The 23,821-nt window shown below is 44.8% G+C and overlaps 1 protein-coding gene across 2 annotated transcripts in view; it reads left to right on the top strand.

Moving 5' to 3' along the window:
• Positions 1 to 23,821, top strand: part of LOC116515333 (mannosyl-oligosaccharide 1,2-alpha-mannosidase IA-like) — a 205,582-nt gene that overhangs the window by 157,965 nt on the left and 23,796 nt on the right. The window contains exons 4-6 of one of the 2 annotated variants that reach the window (XM_032227308.1): positions 7,471 to 7,551; positions 14,385 to 14,479; positions 22,628 to 22,751. In XM_032227308.1, the coding sequence (XP_032083199.1) occupies positions 7,471 to 7,551; positions 14,385 to 14,479; positions 22,628 to 22,751 (300 nt within the window). Of the gene's footprint in view, positions 1 to 7,467; positions 7,552 to 14,384; positions 14,480 to 22,627; positions 22,752 to 23,821 lie in introns of both variants that reach the window. The other variant, XM_032227307.1, reaches the window with a different exon arrangement.

Genomic DNA, 23,821 nt, shown 5'->3' with positions numbered 1-23,821 from the left:
CTGGTCAGAACCTGCTGAATACCGCCTCTGGCCTGTATCAATATTTTTCAACATTGGCAGCTTTAAGATGGGTGGATTTCGAATCCCAGAATTCCCCAGCCAGCCTGGCTGAGGAATTCTGGGAATTGAAGTCCACCCATCTTAAAGCTGCCAACGTTGAAAAACTCTGGTCTATATCTTTGTAGATCGCCTCCTTCCTCTTTCCATCTTCCCTGTCGGGAATACCTCCGATCAAAAAGATGGATCATTTGAGAACTAAGCAGCTACGGGTATTTGGAGTACAGGCCTTCCAACTGCCAACCAATGTTTTGTAGAGGTGCAGCATCTTCATCACTCCACCATCTTGGCTCTTGAGCTGAGAGAGTCTAGTAGGCCCAAAGTCACTTAGCAAGCTTCCTTGGGTGAGGCTTCCCTTGCTCGGTCTCCTTGTGGCCAAAATGTCTATGCTGTGCCTTTGACTGCTTTTTGGTGCAAAGGAGAACTGATGAAGTCCTTATAGATGACTTTCCAGGTCAGCAGTCACCCACCGGTGGTCTGTGGACCGCTGGTGGCCCATGAGAAAATTATCTGCATTTTTTATATCGCACTAAATCAGGGGTCCTCAAACTACGGCCCCTGAGATGGATACGTGCAATGAATGTTTATGTTGCTGCGAAGAGTCTCCCCCTTCGGGGTCTTTTTGTGCAGGTCGGAGGGGGGCAAATATTCTGACTTGGGCTCTGCTTCGACCTCCTGGTGTGGGGCTTTGTGTGAAGGCTAGAGGGAAGCACCACTGTTGGCGAAGAGACTGAAGACCTTGTTCCAGTGGGACTGCATCATGGCCTGGAACTGGCTGACCATCTCAGCCCACTGAGCCTCCAGGCGCCAGTACCTGGCCTTGCACTCCCACAGGTCTTCCCTCTGCTTGGAAAGCCTCTGCTCATAATCCTCCGTGAGGTGCTTCTGCTGAGCCTCCTTCTCGGTCAGATCCAACTTGAACTGAGCTGTTTTGCCAACTCTTTCTCATGGTGGCTGCTTAGCTCCAACAACTGCTTCCTATTGGGGCCCTAAGGAGCCCGGCGGGGAGGTGAGGAGTGCCTGGCAGGGGAGGGGCAAGTAGTCACATGACCAAATAGCCACACCCAGCCAGCCAGCCATTAGTCAGATCATATTAGTGGTCCGTGGGATTTATATTATGAATTTAGTGGTCACTGAGGTCTGAAAAGTTGGTGACCCCCTGCTCTAGGTAAACATCCTATTTTTTAATTGGGGGGGGGCATTACACCAACAACTATAGCTGCATGGTTAGCAATGAAAGTTGGTGAGAATTATACTTACAAACATCTAGAAGAAATGCAGTTTGAAGCAGAGTAGAATTTTTAAAGATGTTTAGAAGTTCCACAAATGGGATTCAACTAGACACAAGTTGTATTACTATCCCATTAGAGTTTAGGAACTTGTCTCTGTACTTGAAGGGACTGTGTTTTTTTATTTGTTTATTTATATTCTTCCCTTATTATTTTTACAAATAACTTAAGGCATTGAACATATCCAGCACACCTTCCTCTTCCTATTTTCCCCATACCAACAACCCTGTGAGGTGGGTTGGGCTGAGAGGGAGTGACTAGCCCAAGGTCACCCATCTGGCTTTCATGGCTAAGGTGGGAGTTGAACTCGCGGTCTCTTGATTTCTAGCCTGGTGCCTTAGCTACTAGCCCAGACTGACTTGCATTGTGTTTATTGTTTTGTTCTCCATGAATTTGTTTGTTTCCAGGTTGGTTCTCCCACGGTTTTTATAATGCTCGAAATAGCCCATAAATTGTCAGATCCCTAAAAGTGATGCTGCCATTCAATTGGGAGGAGGGGGGCCTCGGAGTTAAATCACTAGCTGTACCTGTAAAAGCTGAGTTTTATAACATTACAACTGGTTTCCTGTCACAGGAAAACTGAAGGTCCCAGCGCCTCTGAAGGGATGTTTATGATGGCCATGTGGGATTTCTTACTTTAATGTCTAACTAGAAATAGCCATGGGAACTTGTGTTTTATTCGACTCTCAGGGCAGAAGAGTTAAGGAAACATCTTCACACTTGTGTATTGGTCGGAATCTGCATTTGGGCAAAGGGGAGGGGTCATTATCAGTTTAATCCCACTTGTATTGCCTAAAGGGTTTCAGATGCTGCTTTGCCTCTAATGGTCTCCATCCTGCTTGATTAAAGGTTCCTTTTGAAATAATCCATTTCAAGAGTCTTTACTTTCTTAAGTTAGGAGAGGAGCCATTACATAAATACTTGGTTCTCTGAATCCCATCCCATGCGCTAGTTCAGGGATGTCAAACTCAAAGCCCGCGGGCTGAATCCGGCCCATAGGGTGCTTAGATCTGGCCCACAGGACCACCCTAGGAACAGAGAAGGACCAGCCCACAGTGCATCTGCCAGTGAAAAACTGAGCTCGGAACGGTCGCATATGGCTCTCCCAAGCTCTGTTTTCGCTGGCAGAGTGCTCAGGCCACCACAGGTGCCCTCGACACAAGTGACGTTGAGCTGGCCAGGCCCACCATAGCCATGCCCAGCTCAGCCTCCCTCCGAGGTGAAACACAACCCCCAATGAAATCGAGCTTGACATCCCTGCTGTAGTTTATCCTGTTTGCTCCATCACTTTGTTTAGCCTCTCGACAGTCCCTCTATTATTTGAGTTTTGTGTTGCTGCAGAAACTGAGGTCCTCCAGGTCTCTGAGTTTAAAACCAGGGGTGGGATTCTACCGGTTCGGACCGGTTCAGGTGAACCGCTAGCTCCGACGATCAGCTGGGCCCTCTCGCCTACCCCTGCGCTATACTGACCTATATCTTCTCAGCTGACTTGCGCAGCAGAGCAGATTGCTGCGCCTCAGCTGTGTTACTCCCCAGAAGTAACACAGAAAGTAAGCATTCTTAAAACTGTGCATGCGCGCAAAGCACGTGATCACCAAAATGGTTGTTAAACTGGCAGGATCCCACCACTGTTTAAACCCATTGTGGACGGGCAGCCCTGCTTACATACCAACAGGGCAGCATTTCTCACGCCAGACTGCCTCTCTGTTTTTGCTGCAAGGCTGTAGGAAAAGCAAAGGAAATTGCCTCTCCCTCTCCCCCCCCCTGGAAAAGCTTTGTTTTGAAATAGATGACCAACATGGGCTTGCAAATGGGCAGTCGTGCCTCGTAAATTTGGCTCAGTGCTCTGTGTTTGGAATTGGATCAATAGGCCAACAGACAAACTAGAGAAAGGTTATTGATCTGTATTTTCACAAAAGCTCTCCCTTCTGGCCCACAAATCAATCAGCAGCAGCCTTGCGAAGAGCCGTGTCATAGGTTTCACGGCAGAAGAGACTAGATATGGACTGAAGGTTTCTTTTCATCCAGATGAAACAGGACAACTCAGTTAGAAATGAAGCGCTTACGGTAGGGGTTCCTCAACCCTGGAAACTTTCAGATGTGTGGACTTCAACTCCCCAAATTCCCCCAACTAGCAAATTCATTTTATTTTTGAAAAGTTTTTTGTTTTTTGTTCTCTATATACAATTATAGGTATACATACACATACTTATTATTCCTTTTTTACATTTGTCGTTCTTGTACATTTGTCATTCCATTTACAGAGTTATAATATACCATTTGGGTTGCTTTGTTTATCATTCCTCACCTGTTTTGACACCACTTTCTTTTCCCTTTCTTTTTCCCTTCCCTCCCTCCCTTCCTTCCCTACTTTCTTCCTTCCTCTCTCCTTTCCCTTCCTTCTTCCCTTTCCTCTTCCCTATTCCTCTCTTCTTCTTCCCCTTCCTGTCCTCTCTCCCACTCTCCTTCTCCCTTCCATCTTCCTCACCTCTATCTTCCTTCCCTCCTCTTCCTCTCATATCCTCTCCTCCTCTTCCTTTCTTTTTCTACTGTTGTAGGTGTCTCTTCCAGCTCTTAATTTTTATTTTCTAGGGGTGGTATTTTCGCAGACCCAAAAATAGTTGAATATCATTTCTTGCTCCCTTTCCTTCCCAAATCTATCCTGATTATGTTTCCACCCCTTTGTATCTTACTTTTGAATATATACTTATATATTATTATTATTTTTCTTCCCTTTGCAAATTCATATTTGTTGGGATGGGGCAAGATATTTATCCTAAGGCTCCAACAGCCAACATTTTCCAGATTACAGATTCTGAACCCTCCTTGTCTCTAAATTTCAATACCTATATTTGCCAAGAACTTAGAAAAGGGAGCTTTGAAAATATTGCTAAACCTTGGCAGTTTGAAGATGGATGGGCTTTAATGTCTAAAATTTACCGCCCAGCAAACTGATCGGAGAATTCTGGCAATGAAGTCCACACTATCTGAAAGTTGCCAAGATTAAGAAACAGTGATTAGGATATTTAAAAATATTAAACGTAGGACATTTGAAAAAATACCATGTATGGTGCTCTCTGAGCTTGGTTTTCTTGTAGACTCTTCATTACCAAACTCGGTAACCTCATCGGTGCACTGCAAGTTAATGTTTTCAAAAGTGAACTTAGAATTCGAAGTGATGTTACTGATGGCTGCAGCATCCATTCATTAGTTGAGTATAATAGCAGGATACACATATTCCCAAAATGAACTGATGTGCATTGCATGGAATATAAACGCCACACACTGGTTGTGAACAAGGTCAGAAAGAATGCAAGCCCTACTTTCCTGTTACTCCACACCTGGAATAGTGCATTCAGTTTTGGTTGCCATGATGTAAAAAAGATGTGGAGACTCTAGAAAGAGTGCAGAGAAGAGCAACAAAGATGATTAGAGGACTGAAGGCTAAAACATATAAAGAACGGTTGCAGGAATTAGGTATGTCTAGTTTGATGAAAAGAAGGACTAGGGGAGACATAATAGCAGTCTTCCAGTATCTCAGGGGTTGTCATGAAGAACAGGAAGTCAAGCTATTCTCCAAAGCACCAGAAGGCAGGATAAGAAGTAATGGGTGGAAACTAATCAAGGAGAGAAGCAACCTAGAACTAAGAAGAAATTCCCTCACAGTTAGATCAATTAATCAGTGGAACAGCTTGCCTCCAGAAGTTGTGAATGTTCCAACACTTGAAGTGTTTATGAAGATGTTGGATATCCATTTGTCTGGAGTGTTGTAGGGTTTCCTGCCTGAGCGGGGTTTGGACTAGAAGACCTCTAAGGTCCCTTCCAACTCTGTTATTCTATTCTTTTCATTTTCTTCATTCCTCCTATTATTCTATTCTATTCCATTCTATATTTCCTATATTCTTTTATTCCTATATTCCAATTCCTGTTTTTCTAAAGGGCCCTTTTACGTAGTCCAGAAATACCTCTTCTGTCTGGGGGTGTGGAGGATATTTGTGAATTCACACCTTTTGTAAAAAGCTGGTATTTATTCAGAGGACAAACCTGAATTGGCAGGAAGAAATTTTTGAAAGGGATAGTTTGACTGCAATTGCTTTGACATTTTGCTGCTCCAAGATTTTTATGAGTAAGGGGCTAGTTGGAAAGTTCAGTCCACTGCATCAGTGTTATATATATAAAAAAACGGAAGGGAGGGGATTGCACAAGCTTGTTCCCATTGTCTCCTTTCCATCCAAACTCACTGACGTAAACCGCTCTGGGGGTCTAATTATTATGTCTCCCCCCCCTTTACGTGAATGGATTTGTGAATTCCTCAAAAGCTAAAAGCACAGAGAAAAGACTGTGGAGACAACAAACAGTTGCTCTTACTCTGGCATTTCACTGTTACAAATGCTGAGTGTCTATGTTACTATTGCTGTTAAATTTTTATAAAAAACATTTTATCTGTTGCTGCTCAGGATCGAATGATGCATTTTATGTAATTTTACAATTGATAAGGAATGAGGTGGGGCTGCGGTGGCTCAGTGGGTAAGACGCTGAGCTTTTTGATCAGAAAGGTCGGCAGTTCGGCGGTTCAAATCCCTAGCGCCACATAACGGAGTGAGCTCCCGTTACTTGTCCCAGCTTCTGCCAACCTGGCAGTTGGAAAGCACGTAAAAAATGCAAGTAGAAAAATAGGAACCACCTTTGGTGAGAAGGTAACAGCGTTCTGTGCACCTTCAGCATTTAGTCATGCCGGCTACATGATCACAGAGACTTGACACTGGCTCTTTGTCTTTGAAAAGATACAGAAGGATCTTGACAAACTTGAACATTGGGCACTATCTAATAAAATGAAATTCAATGGTGAAAAGAGTAAGGTTCTACATTTAGGCAACAAAAACAAAATGCACAGGTACAGTATAGGTGGTACCTTGCTCAACAGTAGTAACTGCGAAAGGGATCTTGGAGTCCTAGTGGACAACTATTTAAATATGAGCCAGCAGTGTGCAGCAGCTGCCAAAAAAGCCAACACAGTTCCAGGCTGCATAAACAGAGGGATAGAATCAATAAGTGTTAATACCACTTTATAATGCCTTGGTAAGGCCACACTTGGAATACTGCCTCCAGTTTTGATTGCCACAATGTAAAAAAGATGTGGAGACTCTAGAAAGAATGCAGAGAAGAGCAACAAAGATGATTAGGGGACTGGAGACTAAAACATATGAAGAACGGTTGCAGGAACTGGGTATGTCTAGTTTAATAGAAAGAAGGACTAGGGGAGACATGATAGCAGTGTTCCAATATCTCGGGGGTTGCCACAAAGAAGAGGGAGTCAAACTATTTTCCAAGGCACCTGAGGGTAGAACAAGAAGCAATGGGTGGAAACTAATCAAGGAGAGAAGCAACTTTGAACTGAGGAGAAATTTCCTGACAGTTAGAACAATTAATCAGTGGAACAACTTGCCTCCAGAAGTTGTGAATGCCCCAACACTGGAAGTCTTTAAGAAAATGTTGGATAGCCATTTGTCTGAAACGGTATAGGGTTTCCTGCCTAGGCAGGGGGTTGGACTAGAAGACCTCCAAGGTCCCTTCCAACTCTGCTATTGTATTGTATTGTATTGAAAAGGAGGTGAGCACCGCCCCCTAGAGTCGAGAACAACTAGCACATATGTGCGAGGGGAACCTTTACCTTAAGGGATGAGATATGAGAAGAGGGTTTTTTTAATTGAAATATTGGAGAGAACCAGCTAGCAGCACCAAAGGCATTCTAGACATTGTCTCCAATGTCTGCAGAAGCTGTCTACAAGAGATAGAGATAGAGGAAAATGTTCGTTTTGGGGGTTAAAATGCAATTTTTTTTTTCCTTCTGGAGGTGGCAGGCTGGAGAAGGTGGTCTGGCTGGCTGGGGAATTAAATTAAATTATTATTTATTTGTCAGTGCACAAATTCTGGAAGTGGAAGTGCACAGGTCTTCAGGGTTCTTTCCATCCATGCCTTGCAAGTGTCTCTGCTAATGATTGTGCAGCGAAGGATATTAAAAATGTGTTTTTATATCTGCTCCTTCAGTTGCACTTACTTATCTTTGCATCCGCATATCCGGCAATGTCCAATCTGAGACCTTCTTATTTTTTTCTTCCAGCAGAATGGCGAAGCTTCCTTATTTGAAGTGAACATCCGCTACGTTGGGGGACTTCTGTCTGCGTATTACCTGACGGGCGAAGAGGTTGGTACCGCTGATCCATTTGTCACATCTGAGTTGCGATATGGATTTCCGCACGGAGAATCTCAGAAAGCCACACCTCTTCCCTTGCCTAAAACCAGCTAAAAATGGTTCCTCTTGATAAATATCAGAGAACCGATGATAGCGGTTAATTAAGTTGGGCATAATTACTTGGCCTGGCTCATCCAGTAGGATTTTCCTCCTGTGGACAATTTCTTCTGGACAGTTCACTGGGTTGGTACATTGGTCTCTGCAGAAATGCCACTGGCCATGGTTTCGGTTTTGTGTTCTGAATGTATTAAGGACTTGAAGCTAGAGAGAAGGAGTTGTGTCCCTCACAAGGGTCACATTAAACACTGCTGTGAACTACCGTATTTTTCAGAGTATAAGACGCACCAATATTTTGAAGAGGCAAATTTAAAAAAAAAGGGTTTTGCACTCTGCAGACCTCCCCAAAATGCCCCATTTTTCACAAAACTGGACCCCTTTTTGTCAAAAAGAGGGCATGAATAGCCTTTAGGAGGCTTTTAGAGTGCTCCTGGGGGGTGCCCCCCCCCAAAAATGAGCAAAAATGGCCTGTTTTTCACAAAATGGACACAAGTAGCTGTTAGGAGGCTTCTACAGTGCTCCTGGGGGGGGGGGAATTGGCAAAAAAAACAGCCCGTTTTTTGCTCATTTCTGCCCTCCCGAGCCCCCAGGAGCACTCTACAAGGCTCCTAAAGGCAATGCACGGCCATTTTTGCAAAGGGGGCAGGGTTTCAGGAGGCTAAAAATGTTGTATTCAGTGTATAAGACGGACCCAGATTTTCACCCTCTCTTTTGAGGGAAAAAGGTGCGTCTTATACTCCAAAAAATATGGTATCTTTTATGTTTTTAAAAGTGACAACCACTTTTAGCTCTTCCACCAAACCCCAAAAATCTTGCTTGGCATTAAAGTCACGTGTGATGAGCTCCTAAATTTCATGGACTCGGTCCAAAACATTCTTCATTAACTCAACAAGGGAGAAATGCATCTGTGAAGGCATTAATTGCCATAACCTTCCAGTATTAATTCTTGGAACTGAACTACTACCTAGGCAAGTGTTTCCATAAAACATAGCCACAAGCAGGAATCTCTTTAGTGAGAACTTTTATTATGAAATTTAGGATAGGCAGTAGGCTTAAAGGGGGATTGATGCACTTTTATGCTTTGGTTGTCGATCTGCTTCTGGGTGCAGTTCAAGGTGTCGTTATTATCAGTGGTGGTATTCAAATAATTTAACAACCGGTTCGCTGCCCTAATGACCAGCTGGGTAGGCGTGGCTTGGTGGTCATGTGACTGTGTGGGCGTAGCCAACTCAATGTCACTCACGTCGATGGGCGCTTCGCCTTAGCTTTTACAATGCAATAAGGGTTAACTGGAGAGGCAGTTTCTGTAAGCAGGGCCATAAAGATTAGGCTAGAAACAACACCAGAACGTTTCCTTCCTGCCTTCCTTACAGGATTAGCCCTGTAAAGTGGGAAAAAACAAAAGATTTCTTCCAACAACCGGTTCTCTGAACTGCTTAGAAAGTTACCAGCCGGTTCTCCTGAATAGGTGAGAACGGGTGAATCCCACTACTGGTTATTACCTTCAAAGCCCTTTATAGCATGGGTCCAGGATAGCTGAAGAACCCCCTATAGCAGTGGCTCTTAACTTTTGGGGCACTAGGGACCGGTTCCGGGGAAAAAGGTTTTTCCATGGATCAGAGGGGGGGGCGTGGTTTCACATGCTGCCTGCATCCCGTGGATAGGGTTCTACTTGTTTGCACGGCACGGTTTCTGGCATGCCGTGACCCAGTGCTGATCCATGGACTGGGGGTTGGGAGCCCTTGCCCTATAGCAGGAGTGTCAAACGCAAGACCTGCAGGCCAGATCCAGCATGCGGGGTGCTTAGATATGCTTAGATCTGGCCTGTGGAGCCACCCTGGAAATAGCAACGCTTTTTTACTGGCAGAGGGTTGCAGGAGGCTATCGCAGCAGAAAAAGGAGCTCAGGAGCCCATTTTCGCTAGCAGAATGCTTGGGCTGCCAAAGGTGCCCCTAACATGAGTGACGTCAAGTTGGCCATGCCTCCTCATCACACACCACATGCCCCCCTGACATCAAACACAACCCTGATGCAGTCCTCAATGAAATCGAGTTTGATACCCCTGCCCTATAGGAATGGCCCACCCCATTTGTGCTGGAAGAAGGTACCTACTGAGGATCTCATCAGCCAAGTAATTTTGGCTGGTGGGATCCAGGAATCGACCACGGCTTTCTGCCATGGCTCCCACCTTTTGGAATATCTTACCTTCAGAGGTAAGATCCGTCCCCCGCTCTCTTTTAGTCTTCAGGAGAAGCCTTAAAACCAGGCTGTGGGGTTTGGAAGGAGAACCCTGTTTCGTCCGAGGTGACACAGTGGTTAGAGTGCAGTACTGCAGGTTACTTCAGCTGACTGCTAGTTGCAGTTCAGCAGTTCAAATCTCACTAGGCTCAAGGTTGACTCAGCCTTCCATCCTTTCGAGGTGGGTAAAGCGAGGACCCAGATTGTTGGGGGCAAGAGCCTGACTCACTTAGAGAGGGCTGTAAAAGAACTATGAAGTGGTATATAAATCTAAGTGCTATTGCTTCCTTCCTTCCTTCCCTCCATCCCAGCAGTTAGAATGCAGTATTTCAGGCTGCTCACTGCCAGTAGTTCGATTCTGGCTGGCTCAAGGTTGACTCAACCCTCCATCCTTCCGAGATCAATAAAATGAGGACCCAGATAGTTGGGGGCAATAGGCTGACTCTGTAAACCACTTAGAGAGGACTGTAAAGGCACTGTGAAGCGGTATATAAGTGCTATTGCTATTGCTATCCTTCAAAGAATATTCTTCCATTGGAGCAAATGGTCTCAGAGGTGACCTTGCTTCCCAGGCTGATGACTGGAACCGAAATGAACTTTGCAGCATGATATAATACCGCAGCAGTAGAGTTCCTGCTTATTTTTCCATTGTTCCACGGTACACACTGAGACTGATTGCACTATATATTTTTGATGGCATAGAAAGGTTGCACAAAAAATTTCTAGGACAGAAACTGGAGCAAAGCAGTAGTTTGGCCTCCTGCTGTGGCTTTGCATATAGAACAAGGGAGCTGCGTGGCTCCAATGACAGATTGTAAGACCCTTGCAGTGCAAAAGTGTTATATGGTCAGCTTTTTGTCTTTTGAAAGGAACAGTGAAGCACAGCAAGTTGTGACGCCTATTTTTTTTCTTCCCAAAACTGGATTTATTTATTTTTTTTACTTAATTCTTACAAGTTAGCTTTGCTACTGTGGCCTTGGCAATGCTGCTTTCCTCATTTAGACAAAAGCTTTGGATCCTGCACGATGTCTCTGTAAATCACTTCACGTTCTTCCCTTTATAACAAGTAAACTCTTGATTAATATATCTGCAGAAGGATGCGGCTGTTTCTCGCTTTTCAGCAAGTTCAGTTCCTGTAGCGACTGAAGCAAAGGGGGAATAGGAGAAGAAGATGTCTCCGTTCTCAAGCTTTCAAAAAAGACTTCAGCAACTGACTAGATCAGGGAATTGTTCTAAAGCTTTACAGGCAGTCTTTAACCTATGACCATATTTTAGCCCTGAATTATAGTTGTTAAGTCATGGTGGTTGTTATCACAGTGCACCAGACAGAGAGGAAGAAGGGGTGTGTGAAAAGCTGATGGAGATACTTACTTCTCTGTCCCCACTCAAAACTGTTTTCAGTCCTGGCCAATGTCTTAATTCATGATGGTGTCAAAAACAACATTGATTTTGATGCCTTTTAGTGGTGCAGTGGCTAAGGGGCTGAGGTGGTTGATCAGAAAGGTTGGCAGTTTCGGCAGTTCGAATCCCTAGCGCTGCGTAACAAAGTGAGCTCCCTTTATTTGTCCCATCTTCTGCCAACCTAGCAGTTCAAAAGCACATAGAAAATGCAAGTAGAAAAATAGGAAGCAGCTTTGGTGGGAAGATAAAACAGCGTTCCATTCGCCATCGGCATTTAGTCATGTTGGCCACATGACCACAGAGACGTCTTCAGACAGCGCTGGCTCTTTGGCTTTCAAACGGAGATGCGCACCACCTCCTAGAGCCGGAAACGACTAGCACGCATGTGCGAGGGAACCTTTACCATTACCTTAGTGGAGCTTAGAGGTGGAGGAGAACTTTCTTGAGAGCTGAATGCATTCAGAAAGAGACATCATTGTTGGGGTTCACGCCCATTGTTGTCTCCCTCCCCCTCCCCTACAACCTTCCCTAATATATTGTCTGCCAGATATAGAATCGTAAAATTGTAGAGTTGGAAAGAATGTCAGGGGTCATCTAACCAAGTGTTTTCCAAACAAGGCAACTTTAAGGTGTGTGGACTTCAACTCCCATGCTGACTGGGGAATTCTGGAAGTTGAAGTCCACATATCTTCCAGGTGACAAGGTTGAGGAACACTGACTTATTTTTCTGACTTATTTTTCTTTCTATGTACTGGCACCTGAGGGGGCTTTCCAGGCACTCCAGTGGAGAGTTTTTCTCATCACCCACAAAATCAGAGGGGCTTTTCCAAGCTGTGGACCTGTTAATTTTTTTAAATCCTGACCTGCAAAGCGATGGCTGTGGTATTTTATTTGTAGATCAAATCCCACCCTTAGAGAAGTTGCTATGGATATGTTCTGACCTAGGCTTCTCCAAAAAGTACGAAGCAGATTCCTGGTCCTGACAAAACCCCTTTTATTAAACGAATGTGAATTCCTCTCATTCACATTCAGCAAAGGCCCAGTCGTTGGCAAGCAGTCTTTCAAAGGAATATTTATGACCACAGACCTTATCTATTTTGGAAAGCTGCCATGTAAATATTTTCCAAACGCAGTGCTGTTCAAGGAAAGACACAGAGTCCCTGAGATTCACAGACAGATCTTCACACTCCTGAAATGAATGAACGAATGAATTGTTTCCTGTAAAATCCCACTCCTCTTTTATTTCCTATGGGAGGGACCATTCACTGTCCACCTGTGGCTTTACTCCCAAGTCGACCCTGATTTCTTAGCTGTTCTTTTCTTCAGGCAGCTCTGTGCATGCGCACACTGGGAACAGACTCCAGCTGTTCCTCTGCCTCAACACTGTCTAGCTCCGAAGGTAGCTGATAACTGCCAGATGGCCTTGACCCCACCTCAGCCTCTGATGCAGAGCCCTCATCCGAGCCTTCCTCAGCCTCCAGGACTGGCCCTTGTTCCTCCCCAAACTCCTCACTGTCCGACTCTGCTGCCAGCTGTGCTGGCCAACACAGGATACACTTGCCTGTGTTTGATTGAAGTTTATTGTTTCCCCCTTAAGCTCTATCAAGTTCTTGCAGATCCCTTGGGGTTCCTCAGAAAAGGTGGAAAAAACCCAAGTCACCCTTTTCACTGGAGCTTCCAAGGATTGAATCCAAGATTTTCCATGTGCAATATATGCACTTCATCCTAGCTATCGAGGGCCTTCTATTTTTTCCTTAGGTTCAAAAGGCTGAATTTTTCTTGTCTTAATTTCCAGTCTGGGTTTTTTAATCTTTAATACGAGTGTTTGTGTAATTGCTGAATTGGCACATACAATTGCTTGAATAGTTCACAATAGGCGTCTACTGAATAGCAGTCCTTGAAAAACGAAATGAAAGAAGATTCATTTCCTTTCTTATGACGCCTTTAGTTTCAGTTTGTAAGGGGAAATAATGTTGAAATAGTAAAATAGATAGAATCTTATTAATTGAAACAATATTGTTTTAACGGAACAGGGACAGCAAACTGCACTGATAAAATCGAGATTTTTAAGACCTTTTAAAACAGACCAGGCATCAAAGTTTCTAGTGCCTGTTAAAGATCACCCCCACTTACACACCCTACTCCTTGGTGGGACGATCCAGAAGCCACCATCCAAAGCCATTACTACACCTCAATCTTGGAGAGATGGCACAGAATTAAGATTTGTGTGTTTTCTACAGCGGAAATCGTGAGATGGGTCCTCATCTATTTTTTATCTCATCTGTTTTCATGATTTTATTGTTGTTATTATTTGGCCACCTGTGCTCTAGTTGTCAACAGGAGCTAAACTGCATTCACACTGAGAAAAGATGCTCACAGCTGTTGCATCCAAATATTGCCCATTCATTCAGTCTGGGCAGAAGAACATTTCTCTGGAAGTAGCACTAGTGCTTAGCAATAGCATTTAGATAGCCCCATAATACTTCACATTACTCTCTTAAGTAGTTTACAGAGTCAGCCTATTGCCCTCAACAGTCTGGGTCCTCATTTTATTGACCTCGGAAGGATGCAAGGTAGAGTCAGTCTTGAGCCCCATTACAAACTCCAGGCTGTGGGCACAGATTGCCTGCAATGCTGCATTCTAACCAGGGATTGGATTCAGTCAGTTCGGATCGGTTTGAGTGAACCTGTAGCTCCGACGATCAGGTCGGTCCGCTCGCCCACCCTTGCGCTTTGCTTACCTATTTCCTCTCAGCTGATTATCGCAGCAGAATGGATTGGCGCACATCAGCTGTGTTACTCCCCAAGAAGTAACGTGGAAGGTAGGTTTTGGTAAAATTGCGCACGCGCGCATAGTGTGCATCAGGCGCACACGAAACACACACACACACAAAACATGTGATCACCGAACCGGTTGTTAAACTGGCAGGATCCCACTACTGATTCTAACCACTGCACCACCAAGGCTCCTGGTGTACCAGGAAGTCCTTCCATGTGGCTGAACACATGGAGATTTATGTTAAGAAACCCAGCTCCCATTTATTACAGTATCTGCTTCCTCACTTCCTCCTCTTTCTTTCTTCCAACAGGTCTTCAAGAGCAAAGCTCTAGAACTTGGGGAGAAGCTTCTCCCGGCCTTTAACACACCGACCGGAATCCCACGAGGAGTCATCAACCTGGGCAGGCAAGGAACAGTCATGTGTTGTTGCTAACAAATAGAGAATAAGAGGAGAAACCTTCCTGGATTTAACCCCAATCGAGCCCAAAGCTTCTGTCGTTAATGAGACATTTGTTATAAGTGAATTTTGCCCACAGTTGTTAAGTGAATCGCTGCAGCTGTTAAGATGGTTGTGAAGCAACTCTGGCTTCCCCATCGGCTTTGCTTGTCAAAAACTGACCACATGATCCTGGCAGCTGTCATAAATATGAGTCAGTTGCCAAGGGTCTCAATTTTGATCACATGACCATAGGGTGTTGCGATGGTGGTAAGTATGAAAAACAATCATAAGTCACCTTTTTCCGTGCCATTGTAACTCCGAATGGCCATTTAATGAATTGTTATAAGTCGGGGACTATCTGTAATGTTTTCAACAGGAGCCAGGTCAATGCTGTCAGAAAGCAAATATGGACAGCTTTCAGTTTCTCCCACAACCTGGCACTTTCTATCTATATGGAGGCTGAGATTTCTGGGTATTTTAGGCTACCAGTGACTTATTAGCCCAGCCTAATTTGGAGAATTTTCCTGTAATTCTTGCAGTGGGATTCTCATTGCCTTAAATCAATGTTTCTCAAACTTGGAGATTTTAAGATAGATGGACTTCAACTCCCAGAATACCCTAACCAGCTCTAGGGAATTCTGGGATTTGAAGTCCACCTCTCTTAAAGTCTTCAAGGTTGAGAAACGTTGATCTGAAGCCATACTGGCCAGGGAATTCTGGGAGTTGAAGTCCACATATCAAAGTCTCCAAGATTGAGAAACATTGATCTGAGGCAATACTGGCTAGGGAATTCTGGGAGTTGAAGTCCACATATCAAAGTCTCCAAGGTTGAGAAAATTACCTTGGATCCTGAAGTTGAACTTCTCCCCAAATCATAGCTTTTTTTCCTGTTCATAGGGCAGAGCTTCCTCCCAATCTGACTGTGTTCCCAGGTGTTAATAGAAACCAGAATGACTCAGACCAACCTTCTTCCCCTAGTTACTTGAACTGACACTTTTTCAGATCTAGCTTCTGTCATCCCAAATTGACTAGAGCTATTCTGGCTGATAATTGGAACTTGAAACCAATACAGTGGAAACTGCCAGGCTGGAGAAAGATTGGCCTGAACTGAAACCAAAGTTGGCATAGTTGACTAATTTCTGAATTTCCCTCGGAGGGAATCGAAAAGCATTTTCTGCTTCAACGTGCTTGTTCTCTGCAGTCATAACCCCTCTCGGCCCTTTTGTTTTCATAATCACAGGTTCCCAGCTGTTCTCTTGGTTTCAGCTTACTCGGGGCATCTCTGTGTTGGTTGGGTGGTAGGAATTTGAAAAGTCCTTGCCTGAGATTTTGGGGTGCCCTCAGCTGAGAGAAAGAGGTGAATTAAAAAGAACTGGTGATTTTGTGAACCCCAGTCCTGTATTATTATTATTTTTTGCCATCCTTTCATCCTGCTGCATTTCTGCAATATCTCTGGTCTGACTTTTACAATTTTTACAATGTTGAGTTTAGTTCAGCATGTTCCTCTGTACAAAATCTAATTTTTGCTCTTTGAATTGTCAGCCTGAATCCTAGAGTAATTCATCTTTGCCTTGAATGTCATTCTTGGTGAGCGTTCTTAGGGCAGTTAGAATATCACTCCAGACCAGGTGTTCTCGGACTCAACAACTGCCTGGAGAACATTGAGAATTAAAGCCCACTTATTTTAAAACTGAAGTTTTTGTTAATTTGTTGCTCTAGATCAGAGCTCCCCAACCCCCAGTACTGGTCCATGGCTTACAGGAACAAGCAAGCAAAGCCCCATCCATGCACATGCAGAACCATGAAACCACACCCGCACCTGGTCCATGGAAATACTGCTCTCCACGGAACCGGTCCATGGCACCCACAAGATTGGAGGCCACTGCTCTAGACTTTCCAATTTTTTCAATAATTTGGCTGAATATAGTCCTCCCTCCCTCCTTCCCTCCCATCTTTTCCCCTTCCTTCTTCCCTTCCTCCCTCCCATCTCTTTCCCTCCCTCCTATCTTTTTCCCTCCGTCCCTTCCATCTCTTTCCCTCCCTCCCATCTTTTTTCCTTCCTCCCTCCCATCTCTTTCCTTCCCTCCCTCGCATCTCTTTGCCTCCCTCTTCATATCTCTCTCCTTCCCTCTCTCCTCCCCATCTCTTTCCCTCTGTTCCTCCCTCCCATTTCTTTCACTTCCTCCCTCCCATCTCTTTCTCTCCCTCCCTTCCATATCTTTCCTTCCCTCCCATCTTTTTCTCTCCCTCCCAACTCTTTCCCTCCTTCCCTCTCTCCCTCCCATCTCTTTCCCTCACTCCCTCTCTCCCATCTCCCTTCCCTCCTTCCTTCCTTCCTTCCTTCCCCTGAGACAAGGAGCTGCGGATTGCTCACCACTGAACCATATATCCCCAAACCAGGGAACCTGGCTAGCATTGAAATACTTGGAGGCCTCCAGAAGAACAACGTGCCTTGATTAGGAAGTGCAGAAGCTGTGTGAATGCCAAAGGCTCGTGCAAGGGGCTCCTAATCCAGAGGGACATAAGGGGGACATTCAGCAAAATGGGGGGATTTTGAGGATCAAAAGTCTGGCTAGGAAGGGAATTGGCCCAGGTTGTCCAGCTATTACGCTGAGAGATATAAACAGGCCAAGAAGAATCTCTTTTTCTCCCCTTTTCAGTTTTCTATAATTTAGAAGAATAACTTGGACCCCTTCCTGGAGGCAAACCAAGCGAGATTTATGACACAAGAAATTTCTTATGATTTCAGCCTATTAATCTTATTTTGCTGAGCCGTACCGAAAATGTATTGCTAAGCAACCACCATTTTAAGTAACTAAAATGACATAAATTTTTAAGAAACGATACCAAGGTGTTGAGGTTAGCATTTGTATGTATAACTTTTAAGTTCATATTTTTTTGAGGGTGGGGAATAATTCTCCAGGAAGCCAAGTCAAGGACTTGCGTTTACCTTCCTGCTTAAAGTTGAGATTAGAACCACGAGGAGAGGCCAGTGGAGAGAAGAAAGGGCAATTGGTTTGAGAACACCAGAAGGAAGAAAAGCCATTTTAAATTTAACCCTCCATCCTCATTCATTTGAAAACGAACAGTCTGGTTTGCTGTGAGAATAATCTATATTAAAGTTAACCTGCGAGAAGCACTTATTGGTATCATTGCTCTGAGTGGTGCCATTTACCAATGAGTGGGACGATCAGAGTATCCAGGTAAGGAAGAAACACCACTGGAGATAAAAGATGGATTGTCAGCATCTCTTAGGATAGGGTGTCAAACTCATGTCATCACAGTGGCATCACATGATTATTGAGACTTTTTTCCCCTTTGTTAAACCCAGCCTGGGCGTAGTCAGTGTGTGACGCATGGGACAGGAGTTTGAGAGCTCTGCCTTAGGACAAGGGTCTCCAAACTTGGCAATTTTAGGCAATTTTAGTGGTAGGGTTCAAAAAAATTTACTGCCAGTTCTGTGGGTGTGGCTTGGGCCTGGTACAGCTTGGTGGGCGTGGAAGGGGATGGATACTGCAAAATCCCCATTCGCTCCCCACTCCTGGGAGGAGGATACTGCAAAATCCCCATTCCCTCCTCATTCCTGGGAGAAGGATACTGCAATATCCTCATTCGCTCTCCACTCCTGGGAGAAGGATACTGCAAAATCCCCATTCCCTCCTCACTCCTGGGAGAAGGATACTGCAATATCCTCATTCGCTCTCCACTCCTGGGAGAAGGATACTGCAAAATCCCCATTCGCTCCCCACTCCTGGGAGAAGGATACTGCAAAATCCCCATTCCCTCCTCACTCCTGGGAGAAGGATACTGCAAAATCCCCATTCGCTCTCCGCTCCTGGGGGAAGGATACTGCAATATCCTCATTCCCTCCTCACTCCTGGGGGAAGGATACTGCAAAATCCCCATTCGCTCCCCACTCCTGGGAGAAGGATACTGCAAAATCCCCATTCGCTCCCCACTCCTGGGGGAAGGATACTGCAAAATCCCCATTCCCTCCTCACTCCTGGGGGAAGGATACTGCAAAATCCCCATTCGCTCCCCACTCCTGGGAGAAGGATACTGCAAAATCCCCATTCCCTCCTCACTCCTGGGGGAAGGATACTGCAAAATCCCCATTCGCTCCCCACTCCTGGGAGAAGGATACTGCAATATCCTCATTCGCTCTCCACTCCTGGGAGGAGGATACTGCAAAATCCCCATTCCCTCCTCACTCCTGGGGGAAGGATACTGCAAAATCCCCATTCCCTCCCCACCCCACTAACCTGCTTTCCACCTCTGTTCTCCTGTGCAGAGCAGCAAAAGAAAACCCAACCCGATCAGCTGGGACTCAGGAGGCAGCGAATAGATCATGGGTGGGGCCAGTGAGAGTTGGAATTTGCTGGTTCTCCAATCTACTTAAAATTTCCACTACCGGTTTTCCAGAACCGGTCAGATCCAGCTGAATACCACCTCTGACTGTAGGACTTGTGGACTTCAACTCCCAGAAATCCCCAGTCAGTTGAAATCCACAAATCTTAAAGTTGCCAAGTTTGGATAATGGAGGGATACCTATGGCTTTTTATGTTGCCCACCAGAACTTGAGGTAGTGAGGAAAGGATTGGAGTAAGAGCAAGGAGAACCAGTTTCTACTTCCCCTTCAGCCATGGAAGCAACCTAGGTGGTTTTGGGCTTACCACTCTTTCTCAGCGTGATGGAATGTAGTAGGTTGGATCCCCAGAAGGGAGGGGCTGCATTCCAGAGGAGCAGGAGACAATTCAGTCCAGATACTCTGTGTGAGAGAAAGAGGGTGAGGATAACCCCTCTCTAATAGTTCCCAGAGTATATGTTTAATGTAGGCAGAAGGCTGCTTTGGTTTGACAAGGTTGATGTCTGGTCCCAAAATCCAGAAAGGCACACAATAATTCAAATGGATTTCTTTATTTTTCCACATCTATAGGCAGAACGTTGCAAAACACTCTTATTATCTGGAACTACAGGTAGTCCTTAACTTACGACCACAATTGTGCCCCAAATTTCTGTTGTTGAGTGACATATTTGCTAAGTGAATTTTGCCCCATTTTATGACCTTTCTTGCCCTCATTTGTTAAGTGAATCACTGCAGTTAAGTTAGTAACCTGGCTGTTAAGTGAATCAGGATTTCCCATTGAATTGGCTTGTCAGAAGGTCGCAAAAGGGGATCGCATGATCTTAGGACAGACCAACGGTCATAAATAGGAACCATTTGCCAAAAAAAATCTGAATTTTGATCACGTGTTCATGGGAATGCTGGAAAAGTCATAAGTGTGAATAATGGTCATAAGTCACTTTTTAATGCCATTGTAACTTTGAATGGTCATTAAATGAACCTTTGTAAGTTGAGGACTGACTGTAATGGGCAGGCTCCATTACAGTCATAACTTGAGGACTACCTGCATAAACATAATCGGCTTTCTCCTAGATTGGTCCAAAGTCTAGTATGTTGTCTCCAGCCAGGTTCTTAGGACAATAGTGATGGTGAGCAGCAAGCTATTTGTCCCCCAATAGCTGATCTTCAGGTTGCCTCAACAGCATCCTCATAGCTGTTGGCAAACCGGCTCAATATTATTATTTTTTATCTTCTCTCAAAACCACTTGTAATTTAGCTCCCTGAGATGGCTAGGTTTAAGGGAGATCTGTGGTGGATTTGCCCCACAATCCCTTGTTGGAGATAGATGGGATTCACCTAAAAGCATTAAACTGCACTGAAACCCCCCATCTTATTGAACGGGGCTCCTCAATGCTGCAAGTTTTTATTTTAAAAAAGTTAAAAGTGTTGGTCCTTTCTGGCATCCATTGCACCAACCTCTTAGCGCCATCTGCTGCCTCCCTTCTAATTCCTCCTTTCAGATAATCACAGCCATGATCACTGTCTTTTGGGGGAAAAGAAGCCTTCCCCACAATCTGCCTCCCATGCTAATCAAGAGTTATTAGGATCAGCTCTTCTTCCGGTTTTTGAAATGGCAGTCATTGAACTTCTCTCAAGCCGGCAATTACGGGGCCTATTTTCAACCCCATCCTAAAAATAAAGGCTGCTCTGCAGAGGTTGAGATGATCTTAATAGACTGTAATCAAGATGGTTGTGTTGGCTGATTGGAGAAGATGAGTAAGGAAGCAAAAGTCCGGGAAAGTTCCTACGATTGCTATGCTTTTTTCTTCTTCTTAGCTCTCTGTAAATTTCCTACAATTTAACCACTTGCCAAAACCAGAATATTTGTTGCATTTCTCGGTGGCCTTGGATCTAAAGCTCTAGATCCGTGATAGCGAACCAAGGGCACATGTGCCCAAAGTGGCACGCAAAGCTGTGTCTCCTGGCATGTGCGGCCTTGCCTCTTTGTCTTCTAGGTTTCTGGGGCACGATCAGCTGTCCTTCGCATGCACGGAAGTGCCGAAAACCAGTGTGCGCATACACGCTGGCCAACGAATTGTCGGGTACACTGTGTGCAAGAACCCGAAAGTTTGGCTTTTCCAGAGCACGATCCCTTTGCCCGTGCGGGAGTGCTGAAACCCAGCCTGTGCATGTGCACTGGCCAGCTGATCATCGGGTGCGCATGTGCGCTAGAACCCGGAAGTTCCACTTTTCCACAGCACAGCGCTGATGAGCGTGTGTGCGTGCAATGTTTCTGCTCAGCCTTTTCGGCACTCACTGCTCTAGATTAGTGTTTCTCAACCTTGGCAACTTGAAGATGTCTGGACTTCAAGTCCCAGAATTCCCCAGCCAGCATTTGCTGGCTGGGGAATTCTGGGACTTGAAGTCCAGACATCTTCAAGTTGCCAAGGTTGAGAAACACTGCTCTAGATGTTTGCTTTTGACCACAAATTGTCCCTGTGCTGCCTCTTCCATACACTAAGCTTACCTCTTGAATGTTTACGTCTTCTAAAAGCACAGTCATGCATGTCAAATGCACGCTGTATCCAAAGCTGCTCTTCGTTTGGCTTACCAGACTTAATAGCCTATGGGTATTTATGTATTTAAATACATCCGATTGCCAACAAATGCAGAGGAACAAATGCAGAGGAACAATGGCAGTGTTCAAAAAGAAACACGTGGCCTCTCTGACTTTTTATATCTCTACCTGCTAAGTGCTGCAGTGCAGATCCATGTAGATCATCTCCTGTGCTGTCTGTCTGTTTTCTATGTAGCCAGACCAAGTGCCATCTCAAACAGCAAAAATGATACACCATTATTCTCAACTAAGTTGCTGGAAATAAGGAGAAGGATGTAAGTGGCATCTGGAGAGATGTGGACTTTAAACATGTTAGGCTTAAGAGGCCTTTTCCAGCACAGATGCCCATGATCAGATTTTTGGCCAATTTAACCCAGTGTTTTTCAGGAACGTGGAGGGGAAAGCTGAGGTATACAGTAACAACTAATAAGTAAATCCCTTTAAGATTCATGGACTTCAGTTCCCAGAATTCCATTCATGCTGGCTAGGAAAATCTGGGAAGCCGAATGAAGTCCAAACATCTTAATGTTTCCACCGTTGGGAAATGCTAAAATAAACCCACAATTGTACAGACTAAGCCATGCAAAGAATAGGTCACCTGTAATAGGTCACCCATTATAGTGGGTGGTGAGCACAGCACAAAACCTCCTGGGCTGTCCCCCTGATACCACTAGATGAGATCTCTAAGGTTCGCTGCCTTAGAAGAGTGAGGAAAATCCTCAGGGACGACTTACACCTGGACAGCACGTCCTTCCTCTCCTGCCATCGGGAAGGAGATATAGAAGCATAGCCAGCTGCACAAACAGGCTGAAGAACAGTTTCTATCCGTGGGCTGTCAGACTCCTGAATGTGAAACAGCATCATAACCACGTAGTACGATGGGCTTGCAGGGCCGGCGCAACATGTAACATGTTCACACAGGTGCAATAGGACTAACATGATTTATTTGGGTTAGGCATTTCCTGTCTTCACTGTGAGTTGTATTGTGTTGGGGGGGAGGTGCACTGCTCAATCAATCTCATTGTACATATGTTGTGCACTGACAAATAAATAATAATTATTGGAGCTGGATCAAGCTTGAACAGTAAGGGAAACTGCCTGGGATTCTCACTTCTTGTATGCTTAGCTCTTTTTTTTTCCTATTTCCCCCAGTGGCATGAGCTGGAGTTGGGGATGGGCATCAGCGGGAAGCAGCATTTTAGCTGAATTCGGGAGCCTCCACTTAGAGTTTATGCACCTTTCAGAACTGTCTGGAAATCCCATATACGCCGAAAAAGTAAGTATGCCCGCTCCCTCCTTTCCTTCCTTCCTTTTTGCTCTTTCTTTCTCTTTCTTATCAATTGGTGTGAAGTGATTCCTCTCCCTCTTTCAACCTGCTACCATGTCTCCCCACACAAACACGTTCACCTAGGCACCCAAAGCAGCCTCTAATGAAATTCGCTTTGTGTCTGTAACAAGTGCCCAGATTTGAGAAATAGGAATCTCACACCTCCACCTCAATCACAGCCATAATCATTTTGGCAGTTCCAAATCAAGGGTGTCACTTCTGCTTGTGGTTATGGCAGAGCACCAGCAAGACAGGGGTCTCCAACCTTGGTAACCTCAAGGCTTGTGGACTTCAACTCCCAGAATTGAACTCTGGGAGTTGAAGTCCACAAGTCTTGAAGTTGCCAAGGTTGGAGACCCTTGCTGTAAAAGGTTAGGGAGCAATTGCCATTAACTCAAGAGCTGAAGCTCAGGATCTCCTTCAGGCCAAGTGTTTTGGCTAACTCCATCCAGTTGCTGCTATCCAATATAAGAAAGACACTGCCAATCAGTGAAGTCTTTAGAACCATGTTTCTCAATCCTAGCAGCTAGCATGGATGGATTTTGAACCCTACAATTCCCCAGCCCTGCTCGTTAGGGAATTCTGGAGTTGAAATCCAGCCATCTTAAAAGTTGCCAAGACTGAGAAGCACTGCTTTAGAATATCTGCCATTTCTCTCTGATAGCTTCTTCTATTTCTTCTCTTGAGAAATTGCATAGTGATGGGGCTTTTTCCAAAGTGGTTAGAGGCCTGAGTCCTTCTCCTGCTGCAAACTTTTTAAAGATTCAGAAGAAACCTTGAAGAGCATGGGATGATTATTTGTAAGAGTTGGTAGTAGCCATGGGTATACTTTAAATCTGGTGATTACTTCATGCCCTTCCTCAGTAGATTCTTGGCATGCTTTTGGAGTCACATTTTGCCAGCAATTGTATAGGATTGATCTCCCCCACACACACACTTATATTCCTATAACCAGGGGTGAAATGCTACTGGTTCGGACCGATGCTCCCAAAGCAGTAGTAAAAAATGCTACCTGTTCA

Source organism: Thamnophis elegans, chromosome 12, assembly GCF_009769535.1.
Source record: "Thamnophis elegans isolate rThaEle1 chromosome 12, rThaEle1.pri, whole genome shotgun sequence".
Lineage (NCBI taxonomy): Eukaryota > Metazoa > Chordata > Lepidosauria > Squamata > Colubridae > Thamnophis > Thamnophis elegans.
The sequence above is the reverse complement of the archived record's forward strand: the minus strand, read 5'-3'. Positions and strand labels throughout refer to the sequence as shown.